Genomic DNA, 21253 nt, shown 5'->3' with positions numbered 1-21253 from the left:
ACCGCCAGGCACCTCAGATAGAAGCAAGGCCCTTTTGTTAAACTTTTTTTTCCTGCTTGATGAAGGGAGAGTAGAAGTGATTATTTTTATATTTCAAATTTTAAAAGAAAAAAAGGATAATATAGATCAGTGTAAATCTAAGAATGTGTATATTAAGTTGCTTTTAGATAAAATCTTTTTGATAAAATAGATATTCTTTGTATTAATTATTATTATTATTATTTATTTATTTTTTGCATTTTTCCTATAGCACTATACATCTTAAACAGAGAAGATACAATGTCAATCACTGGTTAAAAACTCCACCTATTGATGATGTATGGAGTACTGCATATTACAAGCAGAAAATTTATTCATTTCACGAAGCCATTCAGATGCATAGAGAGTTGCATCATCCTACCATGTACAATGAAATGAATGCATATGTTTGTGCCACAGTAGAGTTTGATTTAAGGTTGGCAAAAAAGGTAACTTTAATTTGTTTTACTTATAACTTTTAGATTTCTAATGAGAGAGAGAGAGAGAGAGAGAGAGAGAATACGAATGTTTCACTGTTATGCAGGGTTGCCAGATGTCCTTTATTTCAAAGGATAATCCTTTATTTTAGCCAAACTGTCCTTGTCCTTTATTGAAAAGGGAAAGGACTCAATTTGTCCTTTATTTTTATTTTTCAATGTGCCTCATAATGCATAGAGAGTTGCATCATCCTACCATGTACAATGAAATGAAGGCATATGTTTGTGCCACAGTAGAGTTTGATTTAAGGTTGGCAAAAAAGGTAACTTTAATTTGCTTTACTTATAACTTTTAGATTTCTAATGAGAGAGAGAGAGAAAGAAAGAAAGAAAGAATACGAATGTTTCACTGTTATGCAGGGTTGCCAGATGTCCTTTATTTCAAAGGACAATCCTTTATTTTAGCCAAACTGTCCTTGTCCTTTATTGAAAAGGGAAAGGACTCAATTTGTCCTTTATTTTTATTTTTCAATGTGCCTCATAATGGCAGTGGACCCCACATGCACAGGGCCCCCAAACCGACAAAAAATTACAACTTCATTTCAAAGCATAAGGGATATGTTAAGGGATTCACAAGCGATATGTTAAAAACCCCCTCAAATGCAAAATCCACCAATGAGAGATGAATCAAAAAGAGAGTCACCCTATTCTAGCCTCTCCAACTCATATATGCAGTTTCACAAACACCATGCACTTAACTTCATACTTCTCGATGAAATTATATTTTTTTGACAAAGCATCAAAACTTGCACCTCTGTGGCCATGATCTAATTTTCACGAAAATCGTGCAACTGGTAGATAATTAATAAAAACATAGGTATCGGAAAAATCACTTTTTATGATATGGAGTTCAATGGCTTTGCTTAAACTGTTTTTTCCTATAACTTTACAAAGAAACATTTATCTATTTCATTTATACAGTTATCATCATCATCATCATCAGCCATTTTCAATCCACTGCAGGATGAAGGCCTCTCCAGCAACTTTCCAGTTCCTTCTGTTTTGAGCACTGGCCATCCATTTACTACTCAAAAACTCATGAATTTCATCTATCCATCTCCGCCTTTGTCTTCCAGGTTTTCTTCTAGCTCCTCTTGGGTACCATTCTATTATTTTCTTAGTCCATCTGTCATCATGTCTTCGAGCTATGTGTCCTGCCCAAGACCATTTTAGTTCTTTAGTTTTGATAAGAATGTCCTTTACTTGAGTTTGCTGCCTAATCCATGTGTTTCTCTTCTTATCTAACAGTCTGATTCCCAATATAATTCGTTCCATTCTTCGCTGTGTAGTTCTTAGCTTCTCTTCCTTTCTTTTGGTGAGTGCCCAAGTTTCACTTCCATAAGTCATGGTGGGGAGTATACATTGATTCATTATTTTACGTTTCAGACAAACTGGGATATTGCTCTTCAGTATGTGACTATATTTCCTGAATGCTATCCATCCAAAATTTATTCTTCTCTTGACTTCCAGCCATTTATCATTATTACAGCTAATAACTTGTCCCAGATAAGTATATGACTCCACCTTTTCAATTACTGCTCCTTCAATCATTATTTCCCTTTCTGTGGCATACTTGTTCATCAATACTTTTGTTTTAGCCATATTCATCTTTAGTCCAAAACCCTTACTAACTGTGCATAACTGATTAAGATTTTCCTCTAATTCTTTGGGATCGTGGCTTATGACCACAATGTCATCTGCAAATCGTAAATGGTTTAGGTACTCTCCGTTCACATTGACTCCTTTCTGCGACCAGTCTAATCTTCTGAAGGCTTCCTCAAGGGCAGCAGTAAACAGCTTAGGAGATATTGTGTCTCCTTGTCGAACTCCTTTCTCGATTTTAAATTTCCTACTGTCTTTGTCTAGTCTAATAAAGGATGTAGCACTCTCATATATTTTCTTCAAAATCATAATATATGGAGTATCTATGCCTTGTCTTTCTAGTGCCCGAAACATTGCCTTATGCTGCATGGAGTCAAATGCCTTTTCATAATCCACAAATGCCAGGCATAATGGTGTTTTATATTCATTTGCTTTCTCCATTAGCTGTGATATTACGTGGAGGTGATCCATAGTTGAGAATCCTGTCCTAAAACCAGCTTGCTCTTTCGGTTGATTCTCATCAAGTATTCTTTCTAATCTGTTAGTAATGACCCTTGTGAACAACTTGTAGATTTGGGATAACAAGCTAATTGGTCTATAATTTCCAATTTCTGATTTATCTCCTTTCTTATGCAGCAAAACTATGATTGCATTATTCCACTGCTTAGGCATCACACCTTTTCTAATGCACTTTGTGAAGAGCCTTGCCAGTTTTTGTGTTATGTCTCTTCCTCCCAATTTTAACAACTCTACAGTAACTTCATCTTCCCCCGGGGCTTTCCGATTTTTCATTTTCTTCAATGCATGTTCTACCTCATCAGGAAGAATATCGGGTATGTCGTATGTGTTGCTACTTTGCAATCCATCTTCCCCACTGCTGGTATCATTCCCTCGCTCCTTGTATAATTCTCTATAGTAGTCTTCTGCTATTTGAATTATGCCTTCTCTGCTGTTTATAAGTACACCATCGCTATTCTTCAGTTTCAGTATCATTTGTCTTTCTGTATTACTGCTCATGGCTGCTGATTTAAATCCTTTGTTTTCCCTTAATGCTTGTTCTACTTTTCTTGTGTTAAATCTTCTTATGTCCTCTCTGAGTCTCTTTCTAATGGCTTTGCATAACTCAGTATACTCAATTTTCTCCCTGTCAGTGTTTTTCTTGCTCTTCATTTGTCGTCTTTGGTTCATCATGACAAGTGTTTCTTGACTAATTTTTTCTTCTTTGGATTTCTGTTTCCCTATAGGTTTCTTGGGCTTTATCACTTTCAGAAAGTTGTAATATTCCTCGTCGATATCTTGGTCCTGAGCAGTCTGCAGAAGCTCAAACTTGTTCTTAAGTTCCAGTACATACTGCTTTTTCTCCTCCTCTGTTATTTCAAAGACCTTTGTATTATTTACGCGAGTCAGTTTTTTCCTTTCCTTTCCTACATCTATATCAAGTGTACATCTTACCATTCTGTGATCACTTCCAACATTTACCTTATTCACGACGGTTACATCATTCACAATATATCTTCTGTTAGTGAGGATGAAGTCGATTTCATTAGTTGTTAATCCATTTGGACTCTTCCATGTCCACTTTCTGTTCACCCTTTTCTTGAAAAAAGTGTTCATTACTGACATTCCTTGAGATTCTGCAAATTCCACAAGTCTCTCACCTCTTTTATTTCTTTCACCAATTCCAAAATTTCCTATAGTTCCTCTTTCTGCACTGTTTTGCCTTTTTCCAACCTTAGCATTGAAGTCCCCCATAATAATAGTGTAGTGGGTTTTCTGCTCATCTAGAAGACTCAATTTCAGTGTACATTTCTTCAACCTCTTCATCATCGTGGCTCGATGTTGGTGCATAAATCATTATAATCTTTAGCTTGTACCTCTTAGAAATCTTGAGTATTAGTCTTGACACCCTTGGTGATGTACTTTTGAATTCCAAAATGTTGTTTTTAAAATCTTTATGGACCAGAAACCCTACTCCACCTTCACTCCTTTCACTGTTTCCATTGGTGTACAGCAGATATACAGTTATAGGTGCCTCCATATTTCATGTTATATGCAAACATACTTTTTTTTATGTGAACCCCAAACACAAGAGGTATTAGAACCTATAGTACTTAGTACTGTGCTTGGGTGGGAGGTTGAGAAGACGAAAGAAGATATTTGTTGACATTGGACTTGAACTTCTGTAGATTGTAATTTTCAGGAAATACGTATGAAGGCAGGTTGTTCCAGAAAACGGCAGTTGAATGAATAAATGAGGAAGATGAAAAGTTGGTTCTGTGTGTTTGAAGTTGGACAGTAAATGGATGTTGGCTGGTGGTGGCATGTGTTTGGACTGTTTTGAAAGAGAGAGCTTGAATTATAGAAGCCAATTCAGAAGAACAGTGCCCATGGAAGTATCTGTAGAAGAGGCATGCAGCAGAAACGGTACGTCTATGAGAAAGCGAGTGGAGAGACTCTGTTAGAGATGAATCATTAATTAACCTAACTGCCCTCTTCTGAATGGAATCAAGAAGCCTAAGAGAGGTTTTAGGGGCACCACCGCAGATGTGGGAACAATATTCCATAGCAGGGCGGATTTGCAATTTATACAGAGTGAGCAGCTGTTTGGAAGAAAAGTAACGCCGAGAGCGAAAGAGAAAACGAAGTTTTTTAGATGCAGAGGAAGCAATATTTCATTTTTCCCCAAAATGATATATCCCCAAAAGAGATATATCATTTTGCCTAGAAATTGGAGTGTCACTAAAGATAAGCATAGGAGCAGAAGAATCCTTTTTGCGAGATATAAGACAAGACCGAGTTTTAGAAGGGTTGAAATTAACTAAGTAGTCTTTGCCCCACTGGAGAATTACCTGAGGATCGGCATTTAAGGAATTGGTAGCAGATTTTCGAGAAGTTGAAGCTGATTGAGCAGGACAAGGTTTCTCAAAATGGAAAGTTGAATGCGATGTGTTATCATCGGCAAAACTATGGATAGGATTTCCAGTCAATGGAAGAAGGTCATTGATATACAAGAGGAAAAGAGTGGGGGAAAGAACTGAACCTTGGGGGACACCGGCATTAGTGGAGAAGTTAGAAGACAGAGAGCCATCTACCATCACCCTCAGCGAGCGATCAGAGAGAAAACTGTATAACCAATTACTAAAAACAGTTGGCAAACCATAAGATGGAAACTTGTTTAGAAGAACTTTATGCCAAACACGATCAAAAGCTTTGGAGATGTCAAGAGCAACTACTTGTGTTTCACTGAACCTTTCCTTTGAATTAGTCCATAAATGGGTAACATAAGCCAGAATATCACCAGTGGATCGACACTGACGGTAACCATACTGGCGATCGTTGATCAGATGGAAGGTTTCTAGGTAGTTTAAGAGTTGGCAGTTAATTGATTTCTCCATAGCTTTAGAAAGAGTAGACGTAATTGCAATAGGACGATAATTGGATGGGAGGGATTTGTCACCCTTTTTAGGAACTGGCTGGATATGAGCAAGTTTCCAAGCAGAAGGAAAAACACCTTTGGAATAAGAAAGTGAAAAAAGGTGGGAAAGAATAGGAGTAAGTTCAGGAGCACAGGTTTTGAGAACAAGTGGAGAAATACCATCAGGAACTGGAGCTTTCTTAGCATCAAGATTCATCAAAATTCTTCTGATATCCTTTTGACGGAAGACCACAGGAGGCATTGAATGGAAAGTGTTGGGAATGGTGGGAGGTGTTTTACCAAGATCATTAATACATGAGCTGGAAGAAAAATGGGATGCTAGCAGGTCAGCTCTATCCTTGGTTGAAGTGACAACAGAGCCATCTGGTTTGGACAGAGGTGGGAGCAGAGATGGTCAAAAGTTGCCAATAGCATTTGGCAAGAGACCAGAATGCTTGGCTACCATTAGGGCAAGAAGCAAGTTTTCTACTCTTAGCCTGTTCAAACTCTAGTTTGGACTGATTAATAACTGCTTTACAATTGTTGCAGGCAGAAAATGAAACTGAAGAATTAGAAACAAGCCAATTACGATATGCAATATTCTTCTCTTGGTCAGCCTTAGCACATTTATTGGAAAACCAAGGTTTAGATAAAGGACAAGATTTTAAAGTGGAGTGTGGGATAAAGGATTCCATTCCTGCAAGAATAATTTCACTGACACGATCTGAGCAAACGTTGACATCAGAAGTTTTGAAACAGTAATCCGACCAAGGAAAAGAAGAGAAGAAGTCTCGCAGGTCATCCCAATTTGCATTCTTGTAATGCCAAACAACACGAGGTTGGGAATAGCCACGAGATAAAGGTTCCATTGGAGAAGAGACAATCACCAAGTTGTGATCTGAAGTGCCTAAAGGACCTCTCACTTCTATCCTTGGTTGAAGTGACAACAGAGCCATCTGGTTTGGACAGAGGTGGGAGCAGAGATGGTCAAAAGTTGCCAATAGCTTTGGCAAGAGACCAGAATGCTCGGCTACCATTAGAAGGGTTGTTTGTGAGAAAAAGATCAAGAGTATTGGCTGTATAATTAGGATTGTCCGGTATTCTTGTAGGAAAATGAACAATCTGTGCTAGGTCATTAGTAATTGCAAAAGCCTCGGCATCTCGACCTACTGGGTCGGAGTGACTAGAAAACGGAAGCCAGCTGGAGTTGTGAACATTAAAATCACCAAGGAAAATTACATCACTGTTAGGAAAGTTGGACTGGAGAAAGTCAAGTTGCAAAGAGAGGAAGTCAAAGAGCTCCAAGTGATTAGTGGAGTTGGGAGAACGGTAGAGACAACATATTGTAGTTTTAAATGTTTTTCACCAACCTTATGTAGAAATAAAACACAAAGAAAACGAAAACTGGAATCTTGATAACTATGTATTTATAATAAATTATATTTGCCTGTATTTACAATAAATTATATTTAACTTTACAACTAAAATATATGAAATATACATATAAAATATACATTAAAATATACTGGGTTAAGAACAGTAAAATACATTAAAATATACTAAATTAAAAGCGATAAAACCATAGCTTTCGAAGGCTCCTGCCTTCTTCAGCGGTATTTTCTTTGTTCTGCGGTGTGTCTTTAAATACCAGCAGGTTCACGGTACTCATCATGTGTTTCATTCCCACGTGTTCCGTTCTGTTGTGTTATGGAATCGGAAGTGGCTCGAGAGTGGGTCATGTGGAACCGTTCATCCCTTCTGAGGATAGTAGCCTCAAAGAGGGGATGGATCCGCATTCCTCTATCTCTATTAATGTTCACTGTGGAACAGATCCACAAACTCTCAAGCCACTTGCGGTCCCAGAACTTATTCGCCCGATCGGTGATGATAGCCTCGTCCGGGGAGATCTGGTGCTGCTTCTCCCAAAAATGCTCGGCCACGGCGGACTTACCATAGTCCGCACTTTTTATTGCCTTAGTGTGCTCCCCCAGACGGTCTTTGAGACGGTGTTTTGTTTCCCCTACATAATACTCCTCACAATCCGGACATCTAATACTATATACGACCCCACTTGCATTCTCTTTTTGAATGGGGTCCTTTACTTGTGACACGATTGTGTGCAGCCTCTGCCCCGGAGAGTACCACAAGGATCAGTATTAAGTGTCAAAGTAAATTCCATCACAGAACAACTTCCTCCAACTGTAAACAATGCACTCTATGTTGATGACTTTAGCATATTTTGTCAGTCATGCAACATGAGGGTTATTAAAAGACAACTGCAGAAAGCCATTGATCGCCTCAAGTCCTGGGCACTTGTAAATGGCTTCAGGTTCTCGCCGGAGAAGACCGTTTGCGCACACTTTTGTCGTAAGCGTAATCTTCATCCTGAACCTGAATTAAGGCTCGGACAAAATGTTATTCCAGTAGCAGCGGACACAAAATTCTTGGGACTCGTATTTGATAAAAAGTTGACCTTTCTGGACCACATCCGCCAACTCCGCACAAAGTGCACATGCGGGCTTAATATTCTCCGCTCCCTCTCCTCTACATCTTGGGGAGCAGACCGATGCACCCTTCTTCGGCTTTACCGTGCACTTGTGCGATCCAAACTTGATTATGGGTCCCAGGTACATTCCGCAGCCAGAGACAGTGTCCTTCGATGGCTGGACCCCGTCCATCATCAGGCCCTATGTATTGCTACTGGAACATATCGCACATCTCCTGTCCAGAGCTTATACGTAGAAGGAAATGATCCATCGTTATTGTTTCGACGTAAGCAGTTGTCTTTAAAGTACGCTTTAAAACTGAAATCCCTGCCAGACCATCCTACGTGCCATTCGTTTTTGAGCCACGATGAGAAAATTTATACAATACTTGTAAGACTGCCAATTGTACTTTTGGTATTCGTCTCCAAGAGCTACTCAAAGAACTTAATATCAAGGTAGACAAGGTTGCCCAAACATCAAAGCAACCCTTTCCACCCTGGCATGTTCGTGTCCCGGCATGTGACTTGTCGCTTAGAAACTGGGGAAAGTCGGACACTCCATGTGTCTACCTGCAGCTTCATTCAGCACACCAAACTGAATATTCCGACTTTGCGCCAGTCTACACAGACGGTTCGAAGTCAGAATCATATGTGGGATCTGTTGCTGTCTTTACAGACAGCACTATATCAGAGCAGATTCCCTCTGAATGCAGCATATTTACTGCAGAGCTGCACGCTGTAGAGTTAGCCTTGGATTACATTAGTAAATGCCAATACCAACGGTTCATTTTATATTCCGACTCTCTTAGCATGTTACAGGCTTTAATATCTGTGAGATATAATCCTCATCCAGTTCTGTCTAGTATTCAGCAGAAGATTCATTTCCTCCGTGGACGTGAATATGATATCCGCTTCTGCTGGATTCCCAGCCACATTGGGATTAGGGGAAATGATTTGGCTGATGCCGCAGCCAAATCAGCAATTCCCAATAATAACCGCTGCCTGTCAGTCCCCTATACAGACTACAGGCAAATAATACACGAGAAGATACATTCCCAATGGCAGAATTCGTGGAATAGACAGACTGTGAATAAATTATATCATATAAAGCCTGTAATTGAACCATGGCAGTCTTGTCTGTGCAGGAATTATGCCTCTCACGCACCACTATGGTGCGTGAGAGGCATAATTTTATACCTTTCTCAATATCCTCTAAATTTAATTGTGTTCTAGTATTTAGAGTAGTATCTCTCCGTAAGGCCATGTGTGCACAACGCATTCCATGGTCAATCTGAATACACGTAAATAGAGATTTCACGTCGAAAGATATCATAATTTCATTCTCTTCTATGTGTTGGCTTCTAATAAAATGCACAAAGTCTTTGCTGTCCTTAATACTAAATTCAGAAAGTCCTACTAATGGAGATAATAATTTGGCTAAGAAACCAGATAGTGCATATGTGGGACTGCCTATAAATGAGACTATGGGTCTAAGTGGTACACCCATTTTATGAATTTTGGACAAGCCATAAAATCTTGGTGTTTGGCTCCCTGTAGCATGCAGTACCCAATATTGTTCTCAAGCACCACTATGGTGTTTGATAATACTATGTATAAGCAGATTAACGGTACAGCCATGGGCTCCCCCATTAGCGCAATTATAGCTAATTTAGCGATGGAGGAGCTCGAGGCTAGAATATTTAATGTTAGTGTTCTCCCTATGCGCCCCTGGAAAAAATACGTAGATGATACGTTTTCAATTATTCGAAAGGGGAGTGAAGATCAGGTGTTGAATATTTTAAATGGCTTTTCCCCATTCATACAATTTACCTCGGAGGCAGAAGAAGGAGGAGTTTTGCCGTTCCTAGATGTGTTGGTCTGTAGGGAAGACCAACAACTAAAGACTAAGGTCTATAGGAAATCGATGTGTAAAGGTCAATATTCGCACTACAATTCAGCTCAGGCCAACCATCATAGGAACAGTGTGGTTAGAACATTAGTTGACAGGGCAAAATCACACTGTAGTACCTCCGAGGATAGGAAGGTAGAGTATGAACGCGTCACGACGGATCTTACAAAATGTGGCTATCCCCAGAGGATTATAGAAAAATATATTAAAGGAAATCAGAGGAAAGGCGAATCTTTTACGCCAGTATCCACTGCATATATTCCCTACTATCCGGGTCTAACTGATCATATAACTAGAATACTAAGAAATTATCAGACGCGTTGTGTGCAGCTTCCGGGGCGGAGGCTGCACATAATCGTGTCACAAGTAAAGGACCCCATTCAAAAAGAGAATGCAAGTGGGGTGGTATATAGTATTAGATGCCCGGATTGTGGGGAGTGTTATGTAAAAAAAACGCCGTCTCAAAGACCGTCTGGGGGAGCACACTAAGGCAACAAGAAGTGCGGACTATGGTAAGTCCGCCGTGGCCGAGCATTTTTGGGAGAAGCAGCACCAGATCTCCCCGGACGAGGCTATCATCACCGATCGGGCGAATAAGTTCTGGGACCGCAAGTGGCTTGAGAGTTTGTGGATCTGTTCCACAGTGAACATTAATAGAGATAGAGGAATGTGGATCCATCCCCTCTTTGAGGCTACTATCCTCAGAAGGGATGAACGGTTCCACATGACTCACTCTCGAGCCACTTCCGATTCCACAACACAAGAGAACGGAACACGTGGGAATTAAACACATGATGAGTACTGTGAACCTGCTGGTATTTAAAGACGCACCGCAGAACAAAGAAAATACCGCTGAAGAAGAAGGCAGGAGCCTTCGAAAGCTATGGTTTTATTGCTTTTAATTTAGTATATTTTAATGTATTTTATTGTTCTTAACCCAGTATATTTTAATGTATTTTATTGTTCTTAACCCAGTATATTTTAATGTATATTTCATATTTTTTTTTTTTTTTTTTTTTTTTTGGTTTGGTAGTTGTTGGCGCATCGGCTTCTGTGGCCATAGTGCACCTCCCAAGGTTTTTGCAGTACTTTGATCCAAGCCCGAGGCGGGAATCGAACCCGCGACCTTTGGGTTGCCAGGCAGGCACTTTACCCACCTGGCTAGCCCGGTCGGCGTATATTTCATATATTTTAGTTGTAAAGTTAAATATAATTTATTGTAAATACAGGCAAATATAATTTATTATAAATACATAGTTATCAAGATTCCAGTTTTCGTTTTCTTTGTGTTTTATTTCTACATAAGGTTGGTGAAAAACATTTAAAACTACAATATGAATATACCCAACCTCAAAGGCCTGTTTGAAGAAAGTAGAGACAACAGATGAATTTGACACAATGAGGTAGAGAGATTTTAAGCCAGAGAAGATCAGAGTGGAGATTCTAAATTGTCAAGTCTCTGACAGGGAATATCAGAACGGACATATGCACAAGTACCACCACCTTTGATGCAAAAGGAATCATACAGCGAATAATTTGGGCATCTGAGATGAGCAGTAGTTGAATCAACCGATACCTTTCAGGCTTCTGCTAATTCTATTAGAATGAGCAGAAGCCTGAAAAACAAGATGCATGGTATTTCAGAGACTGCTGGGAGCATTTGCGGTACAAGTAAACACATGGGTTGTGTTAGGGTAGCTAAGAATAGAAACAGGTGCAGGTATACTTGCGTGTACACCAATGCTAGGAGTTTAGTAAATAAATTTGATGAATTTGAGGTATTGCTCAAAACATCAAAGGCAGATATTGTTGGGATATCAGAGACGTGGTGTCACACAGATATAAGGGATGCAGAGCTGCAATTTGGGGAGTACAATGTCTACAGAAAGGATAGATAGGGGGGGAGGGGTTATGCTATTAGTTAAGAAACACATAAAAACCAAGGAAGTGAAGCCAGTCGACATCGCCGGACAGTGCAGTGTTGAGTCAGTTTGGTGTGACATAAGCATTGGGAGATCAAAATTGAGAGTAGGAGTGTGCTATAGGCCTAATCACTCTGATGAGTATAATAAGGAACTGTACAGGGAAATAGTGGGCCAGTAAATCAGAGAGTCTTATAATGGGAGATTTTAATTTCCCACATATTGATTGGAATTTGGGGGCTGGTTACTCACACACTAGCAGGGCTTTTGTGGATTTATTGAATGATTGTTTTCTACATCAGCATGTTCGGGAGGCAACTAGAGGGAGTAATACTCTTGATTTGATTATCAGCAGTGATTCCTCATGCATTAAGAATCTGCAGATAAATGAACCACTAGGTGGCAGTGATCACAGTGTGCTGAAGTGGGATTTACTCAAAGAGGTAACTACCATTAGGGGTAAAGTGAGGGGTTATTCCTTCCGTAAAGGCGACTGCGATGGACTGAGACAGTATTTAAATTCTATACAGTGGGACCAACTGATGATGTTACCAACAGCAAATTCAAAATGGGAAGCATTCAAAGAACTTATCTTGGAAGCTACTAGGCTTTACATACCAACTAAGAAATATTGTTCAAGGTTTAGGCCAAAATGGATGTCAGATGAACTAATGAGGCATATGGCAGAGAGGAAAAATGCATGGGATACTTACAAATTAACACATGACACAGAAGCCTATGATAGATACAAGTTGATATGCAACCAAGTTACAAAGGAGGTTAGGCAGGCGAAGGCAGATTACGAGAAATCCTTGGCAAGGGATGCAAAGAAAAACAGCAAAGAGTTCTTTACTTATGTAAACTCTAGAAGGAAGGGGATGAATCAGATTGGTCCACTTGATATTGATGGGTCAACTGTTGATGATCCTGCTCAGGTAGCTAACAAACTAAATGAATATTTTGCATCGACATTCACACATGAGGAGTTGTTCAGCAAGGGGAATGCCAGAGGTATATTCAACTCTAGCAGTAAGCTACAGAATCTTGAAATAACTGGGAGTAAAGTGGAGGAGAAACTGTTGAAGATAAACACAAGAAAGGCCCCTGGGGTGGATGGGATCTATCCAGTTATATTAAAGGAGGCAGCAAAGGAAGTAAGCAAACCCTTAGCCATAATTATGAGAGCTTCCTTGGACTCAGGGGAGGTACCCATAGACTGAAAATGTGCAAATGTGACCCCAATTCACAAAGGAGGATCAAAGGCTGACACAAGTAATTATAGACCTGTGAGCTTAACTTCTGTTCCAGGAAAATTAATGGAATCACTGGTTAAAGAAGCACTGCAGGATCATTTAGACAAGACTTCAGTTATAGCTCAGACACAGCATGGTTTTGTTAAGGGGAAGTCTTGCCTGACCAACTTGATTGGATACTATGATGCAGTCACAAAAGAACTGGATGCAGGGAATAACTTTGATATTATATACTTGGATCTTAGAAAGGCTTTTGATACTGTTGCACATGGAAGACTGCTACACAAATTGGAGCAGTGTGATATTGGAGGCAAATTGCTGCTATGGATAAAGGGGTGGTTGAGTGGGAGATGACAGAGAGTGGTAATCAATGGACACTGCTCATCGTGGACTAATGTTATTAGTGGAGTCCCTCAGGGCTCAGTGTTGGGTCCATTATTGTTTTCTGTATTTATAAATGATATTGATGATGGTATATCAAGCTTAATGTCCAAGTTTGCAGATGATACAAAGGTTGGCAGGGTTGTCAAGGACACTACTGACACTATGCTACTGCAACAGGATCTGGAAAGGTTGAGCAGATGGGCTGAGAGGTGGCAAATGAAGTTTAACATTGACAAATTTAAAGTACTACACATATGAAACAGCAACCCCAGAGCAACGTATCAACTCGGTGGTACTACACTGACAGTGGTAGAGAATGAAAGGGACTTGGGGGTGGTTGTGCAGGCAGATATGAAGTTCTCTGAGCAGTGCAGACGGGCTGCAAGAGTAGCTCATGGAGTATTGTCAATGATATACAGGAATTTTTCCAGCAGGGATAAGGAGGTGATTATTCCATTGTATAAGGCAATGGTCAGGCCACACCTAGAGTACTGTATACAGGTCTGGAGGCCTCATTTCAAGAAGGATGTAGAGCTGCTGGAATGAGTACAGAGAAGGGCAACGAGATTAGTGAATGGAACAAAGGGGGTGCTCTTACGAAGAAAGGCTTAAGTTTTGCAAATTACAGTGTCTGGAGACTAGGCACCAGCGAGGTGATCTGATAGAGGTGTATAAAGCCTTGAATGGTTTGAGCATGCTCAATGCTGATGGGATTCTTCCTCTAGCTCAGAAAAATCACCTGAGAGGGCATAAATTCAAATTGAGGAAAGACAGATGTAGGATAGACGTGCGGAAATTTGCCTTTAGCCAGCGGGTGGTTGGTTGGTGGAACAGACTTCCATCCCTTGTGGTGGAGGTTGATAGCCTAAATAAGTTTAAGGCTCAGCTGGACAGGTATTTTGAACGAACAGAGGGGTGAAGTGGAAGTGGGTTTTTTTTTTTTTTTTTGTTTGATGCTGCATACGCTTGCTTTCTTGCATCAAATGCCTCTACTAATGCTAATGCTAACTGGGATTCTGTCAGAAAAAGTACATGGGGTTTGGCAGATTGCAAGTGGAAATGGACATCATTGAGATTAGAATTGAGATCACGTATATTCGTGAAATGAATTAGGAAGTGTTTGGGAGGTTTAGATTTTTTTCACAGATAAGCTTACTCTATTAGTTTGGCAATTCATGGTGTATTCAATAGTAAGAAAAAGTGGGTGGGACATGCTGTATGAAGTAATGAAATTTTTGGATATGGTGTACATTTGGTAAGAATATACCCAGATCCTTGACATAACGTGGCCTCGACAATGCTCCCCGCATACACACTACTCGGACTCCCTCCAGTCACTATCTGGCAGAGTAGAGGTAGCAAGATTATACACTAGCTGATCCGGAAGCCTCCTAGAGAGTTACCAATAGGTTCGGTCTGATGTACTAATTAGCGACCACCCTGCAAACACCGTTTTAGAGCTGTACCCTCGAAATGTAAGGAATATTGGATCTTGCCACGACGTTCATCATAACCTCAAAAGCCATCAATTATACTGCATGATGGAAGAGATAGGGAAGGGTTGACCGGAACTTAGCTCTAGAAACTAAACATGGGTTTCACCACTTCAAGCCTCCAATAAGCAAAGTGGTGGTATTTCACCGGTTGATGAGAGTCATCTACCACCTAGTGCTGCCTGGTAACATAGAGGGGCGGCGTTCCTCCCTGTGGTGCCCACACCACATGGAGGAACGCCGCCCCTCTATGTTACCCCCCCCCCTATGTTAATATTTAGTTAATAATTAAACAAATTATTTAGTTAATAATTAAACAAATTGTTTAATTATTAACTAAATAATTATTCATGTTTCCTTTTTTGGGGTGGGACAGGGTGATGTGAGAGTTGGGGAGTGGTAGCATTAATTATTTTTGAGTGTCCTTTAATATAGCCATAGAAATCTGGGAACTATTATGTATCATACTTATCCCAAAAATTCAGAAAAACTTTCTGAATATTTTCAGGAATTGATTTTTTTTTCTTTATTTTCAGGAACTTATGTGCATCCTTACTAAATCCTAGTAAATTGTGATTATGATGAAATCCTCATCATATCATAATCACCACAATTTCTGTTAAAATCTGTTTCATGATATTTTGTAGAATTATAAAAATATACATGTCCACATGCTTCCCAGCTAAGTATTATGTTTTTTATGCTTTTGCACACATATACAAGAACATAAGTAGAAAATGCAGGCATACAAACACAAATGTGTGTTGAACTATGATAATGCTGTGGTTTTTTTTGGGAATCTTGTAATTTCACAAGTTTTTGACAATGGAGTAACAAAAAAAAAAAAAAATCCCCAGGATAAGCCATGTCATAATTTGAAAAACTGAATTTGTCCTTAAATACAGTGGATTCCGGTTATTTGTGGCACCGGTTAACGGGGTAGCCATTTATTTGGGACAAACCTTAAAAAACAGAACCCAATCGAGAAAATAGCCATGGTTTACTTCGCTTAATTGGGACAAAATTCCGTTTAATCAGGGCAGGAGACCGTAGCACTGGAGATTACCCTACGATTTCTGGAGGTCACAACCATAAAACAATAAAAACAATTAGCAGTCACCTGTTTATTGGGCTTTTCTGTTAGTGCAATCTATCATAAACGGATAGTAAACTCGATCATATTGAATTTGTGATAATTCCAACAGCTGAAATTCTATGGGTTATTATGGTAAAATTTGTTTACATTTCCATGGAATCTTCAATCATATAAAAATAATAATTTTCAAGATCTTCTCTTCATTCCTATTTTTAAAACTTTGTAACTCGTTACTCTGTTCTCACTCGCGGCCCATGGGTTTTTTCTTCCGTAAAGGTGAGTACAGTGGTCTCCGACAGTTTTTAAATTCTGTACAGTGGGATCAACTGACAATGTTACCAACAGTAAATTCTAAGTGGAAAGCATTCAAGGAATTAATCGTGGATGCCACTAAACGTTTCATACCTATTAAGAAAAATTGTTCAAGGTTTAGGCTTAAATGGTTGTCAAATGAACTAATGAGACTCGTAACAGAGAAGAAAAATGCATGGGATGCATACAAATTAACACGTGACACAGAAGCCTATGATAGATACAAGTTGATCTGTAACCAAGTTACAAAGGAGGTTAGGCAGGCGAAGGCAGATTACGAGAAATCCTTGGCAAAAGATGCTAAGAAAAACAGCAAGGATTTCTTTACTTATATAAACTCTAAAAGGAAGGGGATGAATCTGATTGGTCCACTTGACATCGATGGTTCGACTGTTGATGATCCTGCTCAGATAGCAAACAAACTGAATGAGTATTTTGCATCTGCATACACACGTGAGGAATTATTAAGGTTTGAAAATGGCAGAAGATTATCAAATTGTAGCAGGATACTTAATGATTTTGTAATAACTGAGAGCAAAGTGGAAGAGAAACTGTTGAAGTTAAAAGTAAGAAAAGCACCTGGGGTGGATGTTATATTAAAGGAGGCAGCCAAGGAAGTATGTAAACCCTTAGCCATAATTATGAGAGCATCCTTGGACTCAGGGGAGGTCCCCACGGACTGGAGATGTGCAAATGTATCCCCAATTCACAAAGGGGGATCGAAGGGTGACATGGGTAATTACAGACCAGTTAGTTTAAGTTCTGTTCCGGGTAAAATAATGGAGTCGCTGGTTAAAGATGCATTGCAGGATCATCTAGACAAGACTGCAGCAATAATTCAGACACAGCATGGGTTTGTTAAGGGAAAGTCTTGTCTGACAAATTTGATAGGATATTATAATGTGGTTACAAAGGAACTGGATGCAAAAATTAATTTTGATATCATATATTTGGATTTCAGGAAAGCCTTTGACACTGTTGCGCATGGAAGACTATTGTTCAAATTGGAGCAGAATGGTATTAAGGGTAAGTTGCTACAATGGATAAAAGGATGGTTAAGTGGGAGAAGACAGTGGGTGGTAATCAATGGGTGCTGCTCTTCTTGGACTAATGTTATTAGTGGAGTCCCACAGGGTTCGGTGTTTGGTCCACTGTTGTTTTGTATATTTATCAATGATATTGATGAAGGTATATCAGGCTTAGTGTCGAAGTTTGCAGATGATACAAAGGTTGGCAGGGTTGTTAATGACAGTAATGGCAGTGTGTTACTGCAACAGGATCTAGATAATTTGGGCAGATGGGCTAAGAAGTGGCAACTGAAGTTTAACCTTGACAAATGCAAAGTACTGCATATGGGTAGAAGTAACCCCAGAGAAACGTACCAACTGTGTGGTACTACACTTAAGGTGGTAGAAAAGGAAAATGACCTGGGAGTAATTGTGCAGGCAGATATGAAGTTTTCTGAGCAATGCAGACAGGCTGCCAGGCAGGTCATGGGGTTTTGTCAATGATATATAGGAATTTTGCTAGCAGGGAAAAGGAGGTGATTATCCCTCTGTATAAGGCAATGGTCAGGCCACACCTTGAGTACTGCGTACAGGTCTGGAGGCCTCATTTTAGGAAGGATGTAGATTTACTTGAGTGTGTACAGAGAAGGGCAACAAGATTGGTGAGGGGAATGAAGGGATCCTCTTATCAAGAGAGGCTTAAGTTCTGCAAATTGCAGTAGCTGGAGACTAGGCACCTGCGCGGTGATCTGATTGAGGTGTATAAGGCTTTGAATGGGTTCAGCACGCTGAATTCTGATGGGATCCTTCCACTTGTTCAGATTACGAACCTAAGGGGGCATAAATTCAAATTAAGAAAAGACAGATGTAGATTAGATGTGCGGAAATTTGCCTTTAGCCAGCGGGTGGTTAATTGCTGGAACAAACTTCCATCTGTCGTTGTGGAAGTTGATAGGGTGAATAAATTAAAGGAGGAACTGGACAGGCATTTGGAGGGAATGGTGTGATTTTTTTTTTTTTTTTGGCTGATGCTGCATAAGCTCATACATTTGCTTTCTTGCATCACATGCCACTACTACTACGTGGTCTCAATTCTAATCTCAACGATGTCCATTTCCACTTGCAGTCTGCCAAACCCCATGTACTTTTTCTGACAGAATCTCAGTTATCGGTTGATTCAACTACTGCTGATCTCAGATGCCCAAATTATTCGCTGTATGATTTGTTTCGCCTCAAAGGTGGTACTTGTGCATACGTCCATTCTGATATTCCCTGTCAGCGACTTCGAAATTTGGAATCTCCTCTCTCTGATCTTCTCTGGCTCAAAATCTCTCTACCTCATTGTGTCAAATTCATCTGTTGTCTCTACTGTTTTCCCAACTCCACTAATCACTTGGAGCTCTTTGTCTTCCTCTCTTTGCAACTTGACTTTCTCCAGTCCAACTTTCCTAACAGTGAGGTAATTTTCCTTGGTGATTTTAATGTTCACAACTCCAGCTGGCTTCCATTTTCTACTCACACCGACCCAGCAGGTCGAGATGCTGAGGCTTTTGCAATTACTAATGACCTAGCACAGATTGTTCATTTACCTACAAGAATTCTGGACAATCCTAATCATACAGCTAATACGCTTGATCTTTTTCTCACAAACAACCCTTCTAAGTACATGGTTGAAGTGAGAGGTCCTTTAGGCACTTCAGATCACAACTTGGTGATTCTCTTCTCCAATGGAACCTTTATCTCATGGCTATTCCAAACCTCGTGTTGTTTGGCATTACAAGAATGCAAAATGGGATGACCTGCGAGACTTGTTTTCATCTTTTCCTTGGCTGGATTACTCTTTCAAAACTTCTGATGTCAATGTTTGTTCAGATCGTGTCAGTGAAATTATTCTTGCAGGAATGGAATCCTTTATCCCACACTCCACTTTAAAATCTCGTCCTTTATCTAAACCTTGGTTTTCCAATAAATGTGCTAAGGCTGTTCAAGAGAAGAAAGTTGCATATCGTAATTGGCTTGTTTCTAATTCTTCAGTTTCATTTTCTACCTACACCAAAGCTCGCAACAATTGTAAAGCAGTTATTAATCAGTCCAAACTAGAGTTTGAACAGGCTAAGAGTAGAAAACTTGCTTCTTGCCCTAATGGTAACCGAGCATTCTGGTCTCTTGCCAAAGCTATTGGCCGCAACTTTTGCCCATCTCTGCTCCCACCTCTGTCCAAACCAGATGGTTCTGTTGTCACTTCAGCCAAGGATAAAACTGACCTGCTAGCATCCCATTTTTCCTCCAGCTCATGTATTAATGATCTTGGTAAAACACCTCCCACCATTCCCATCACGCTCCATTCAATGCCTCCTGTGGTCTTCCGTCAAAAGGATGTCAGAAGGATTTTGATGAATCTTGATGCTAAGAAAGCTCCAGGTCCTGATGGTATTTCTCCACTTGTTCTCAAAACCTGTGCTCCTGAACTTACTCCTATTCTTTGCCGCCTTTTTTCACTTTCTTATTCCAAAGGTGTTTTTCCTTCTGCTTGGAAACTTGCTCATATCCAGCCAGTTCCTAAAAAGGGTGACAAATCCCTCCCATCCAATTATCGTCCTATTGCAATTACGTCTACTCTTTCTAAAGCTATGGAGAAATCAATTAACTGCCAACTCTTAAACTACCTAGAAACCTTCCATCTGATCAACGATTGCCACTATGGATTCCGCCAGTGTCGATCCACTGGTGATATTCTGGCTTATGTTACCCATTTATGGACTAATTCAATGGAAAGGTTTGGTGAAACATAAGTAGTTGCTCTTGACATCTCAAAGGCTTTTGATCTTGTTTGGCATAAAGGTCTTCTAAAAAAGCTTCCATCTTATGGTTTTCCAACTGTTTTTAGTAATTGGTTTTCCAGTTTTCTCTCTGATCGCTCACTGAGGGTGATGGTAGATGGCTCGCTGTCTTCTAACTTCTCCACTAATGCCAGTTTCCCACAAGGTTCAGTTCTTTCCCCCACTCTTTTCCTCTTGTATATTAATGACCTTCTTCCATTGACTGGAAATCCTATCCATAGTTTTGCCGATGATAGCACATTGCATTCCACTTTCCATTTTGAGAAACCTTGTCCTGCTCAATTAGCTTCAACTTCTCGAAACTCTGCTACCAATTCCTTAAATGCCGATCTTCAGGTAATTCTCCAGTGGGGCAAAGACAACTTAGTTGATTTGAACCCTTCTAAAACTCAGTCTTGTCTTATATCTCGCAAAAAGGATTCTTCTACTCCTATGCTTCTCTTTAGTGACACTCCGATTTCTAGGCAAAATGATATATCTATTTTGGGGATTACCCTGACTTCTAATCTCTCTTGGCACAAGCACATTACAAATATTGCTTCCTCTGCATCTAAAAAACTTGGTTTTCTCATTCGCTCTCGGCGTTACTTTTCTTCCAAAGAGCTGCTCACTCTGTATAAATCGCAAATCAGCCCTGCCATGGAATATTGTTCCCACAACTGGGGTGGTGCCCCCAAAACCTCTCTCAAGCTTCTTGATTCCATTCAGAAGAGGGCAGTTAGGTTAATTAATGATTCGTCTCTAACAGAGTCTCTCCACTCGCTTTCTCATAGACGTACTGTTTCTGCTGCATGCCTCTTCTACAGATACTTCCATGGGCACTGTTCTTCTGAATTGGCTTCTATAATTCCTGCTCTCTCTTTCAAAACAGTCCGAACACGTGCAGCCACCAGCCAACATCCATTTACTGTCCAACTTCAAACCCACAGAACCAACTTTTTATATTCGTCATTTATTCATTCAACTGCCATTTTCTGGAACAAAACCTTCCTTCATATGTATTTCCTGAAAATTACAAAC

General features: G+C 39.9%; 1 protein-coding gene across 3 annotated transcripts in view; it reads left to right on the top strand.

Moving 5' to 3' along the window:
- The window catches only part of mRpL1 (mitochondrial ribosomal protein L1), a 468615-nt gene that overhangs the window by 122354 nt on the left and 325008 nt on the right, over positions 1 to 21253 (top strand). For all 3 annotated transcript variants that reach the window (XM_090379616.1, XM_090379615.1, XM_090379614.1), the window contains one exon: positions 251 to 467. In XM_090379616.1, the coding sequence (XP_090235742.1) occupies positions 251 to 467 (217 nt within the window). The remainder of the gene's footprint in view (positions 1 to 250; positions 468 to 21253) is intronic.

The sequence above is a fragment of the Mastigoproctus giganteus genome, chromosome 8 (genome assembly GCF_048544385.1).
Source record: "Mastigoproctus giganteus isolate SK-2022 chromosome 8, ASM4854438v1, whole genome shotgun sequence".
NCBI lineage: Eukaryota > Metazoa > Arthropoda > Arachnida > Uropygi > Thelyphonidae > Mastigoproctus > Mastigoproctus giganteus.
This window is presented reverse-complemented; position numbering and strand designations above follow the sequence as displayed.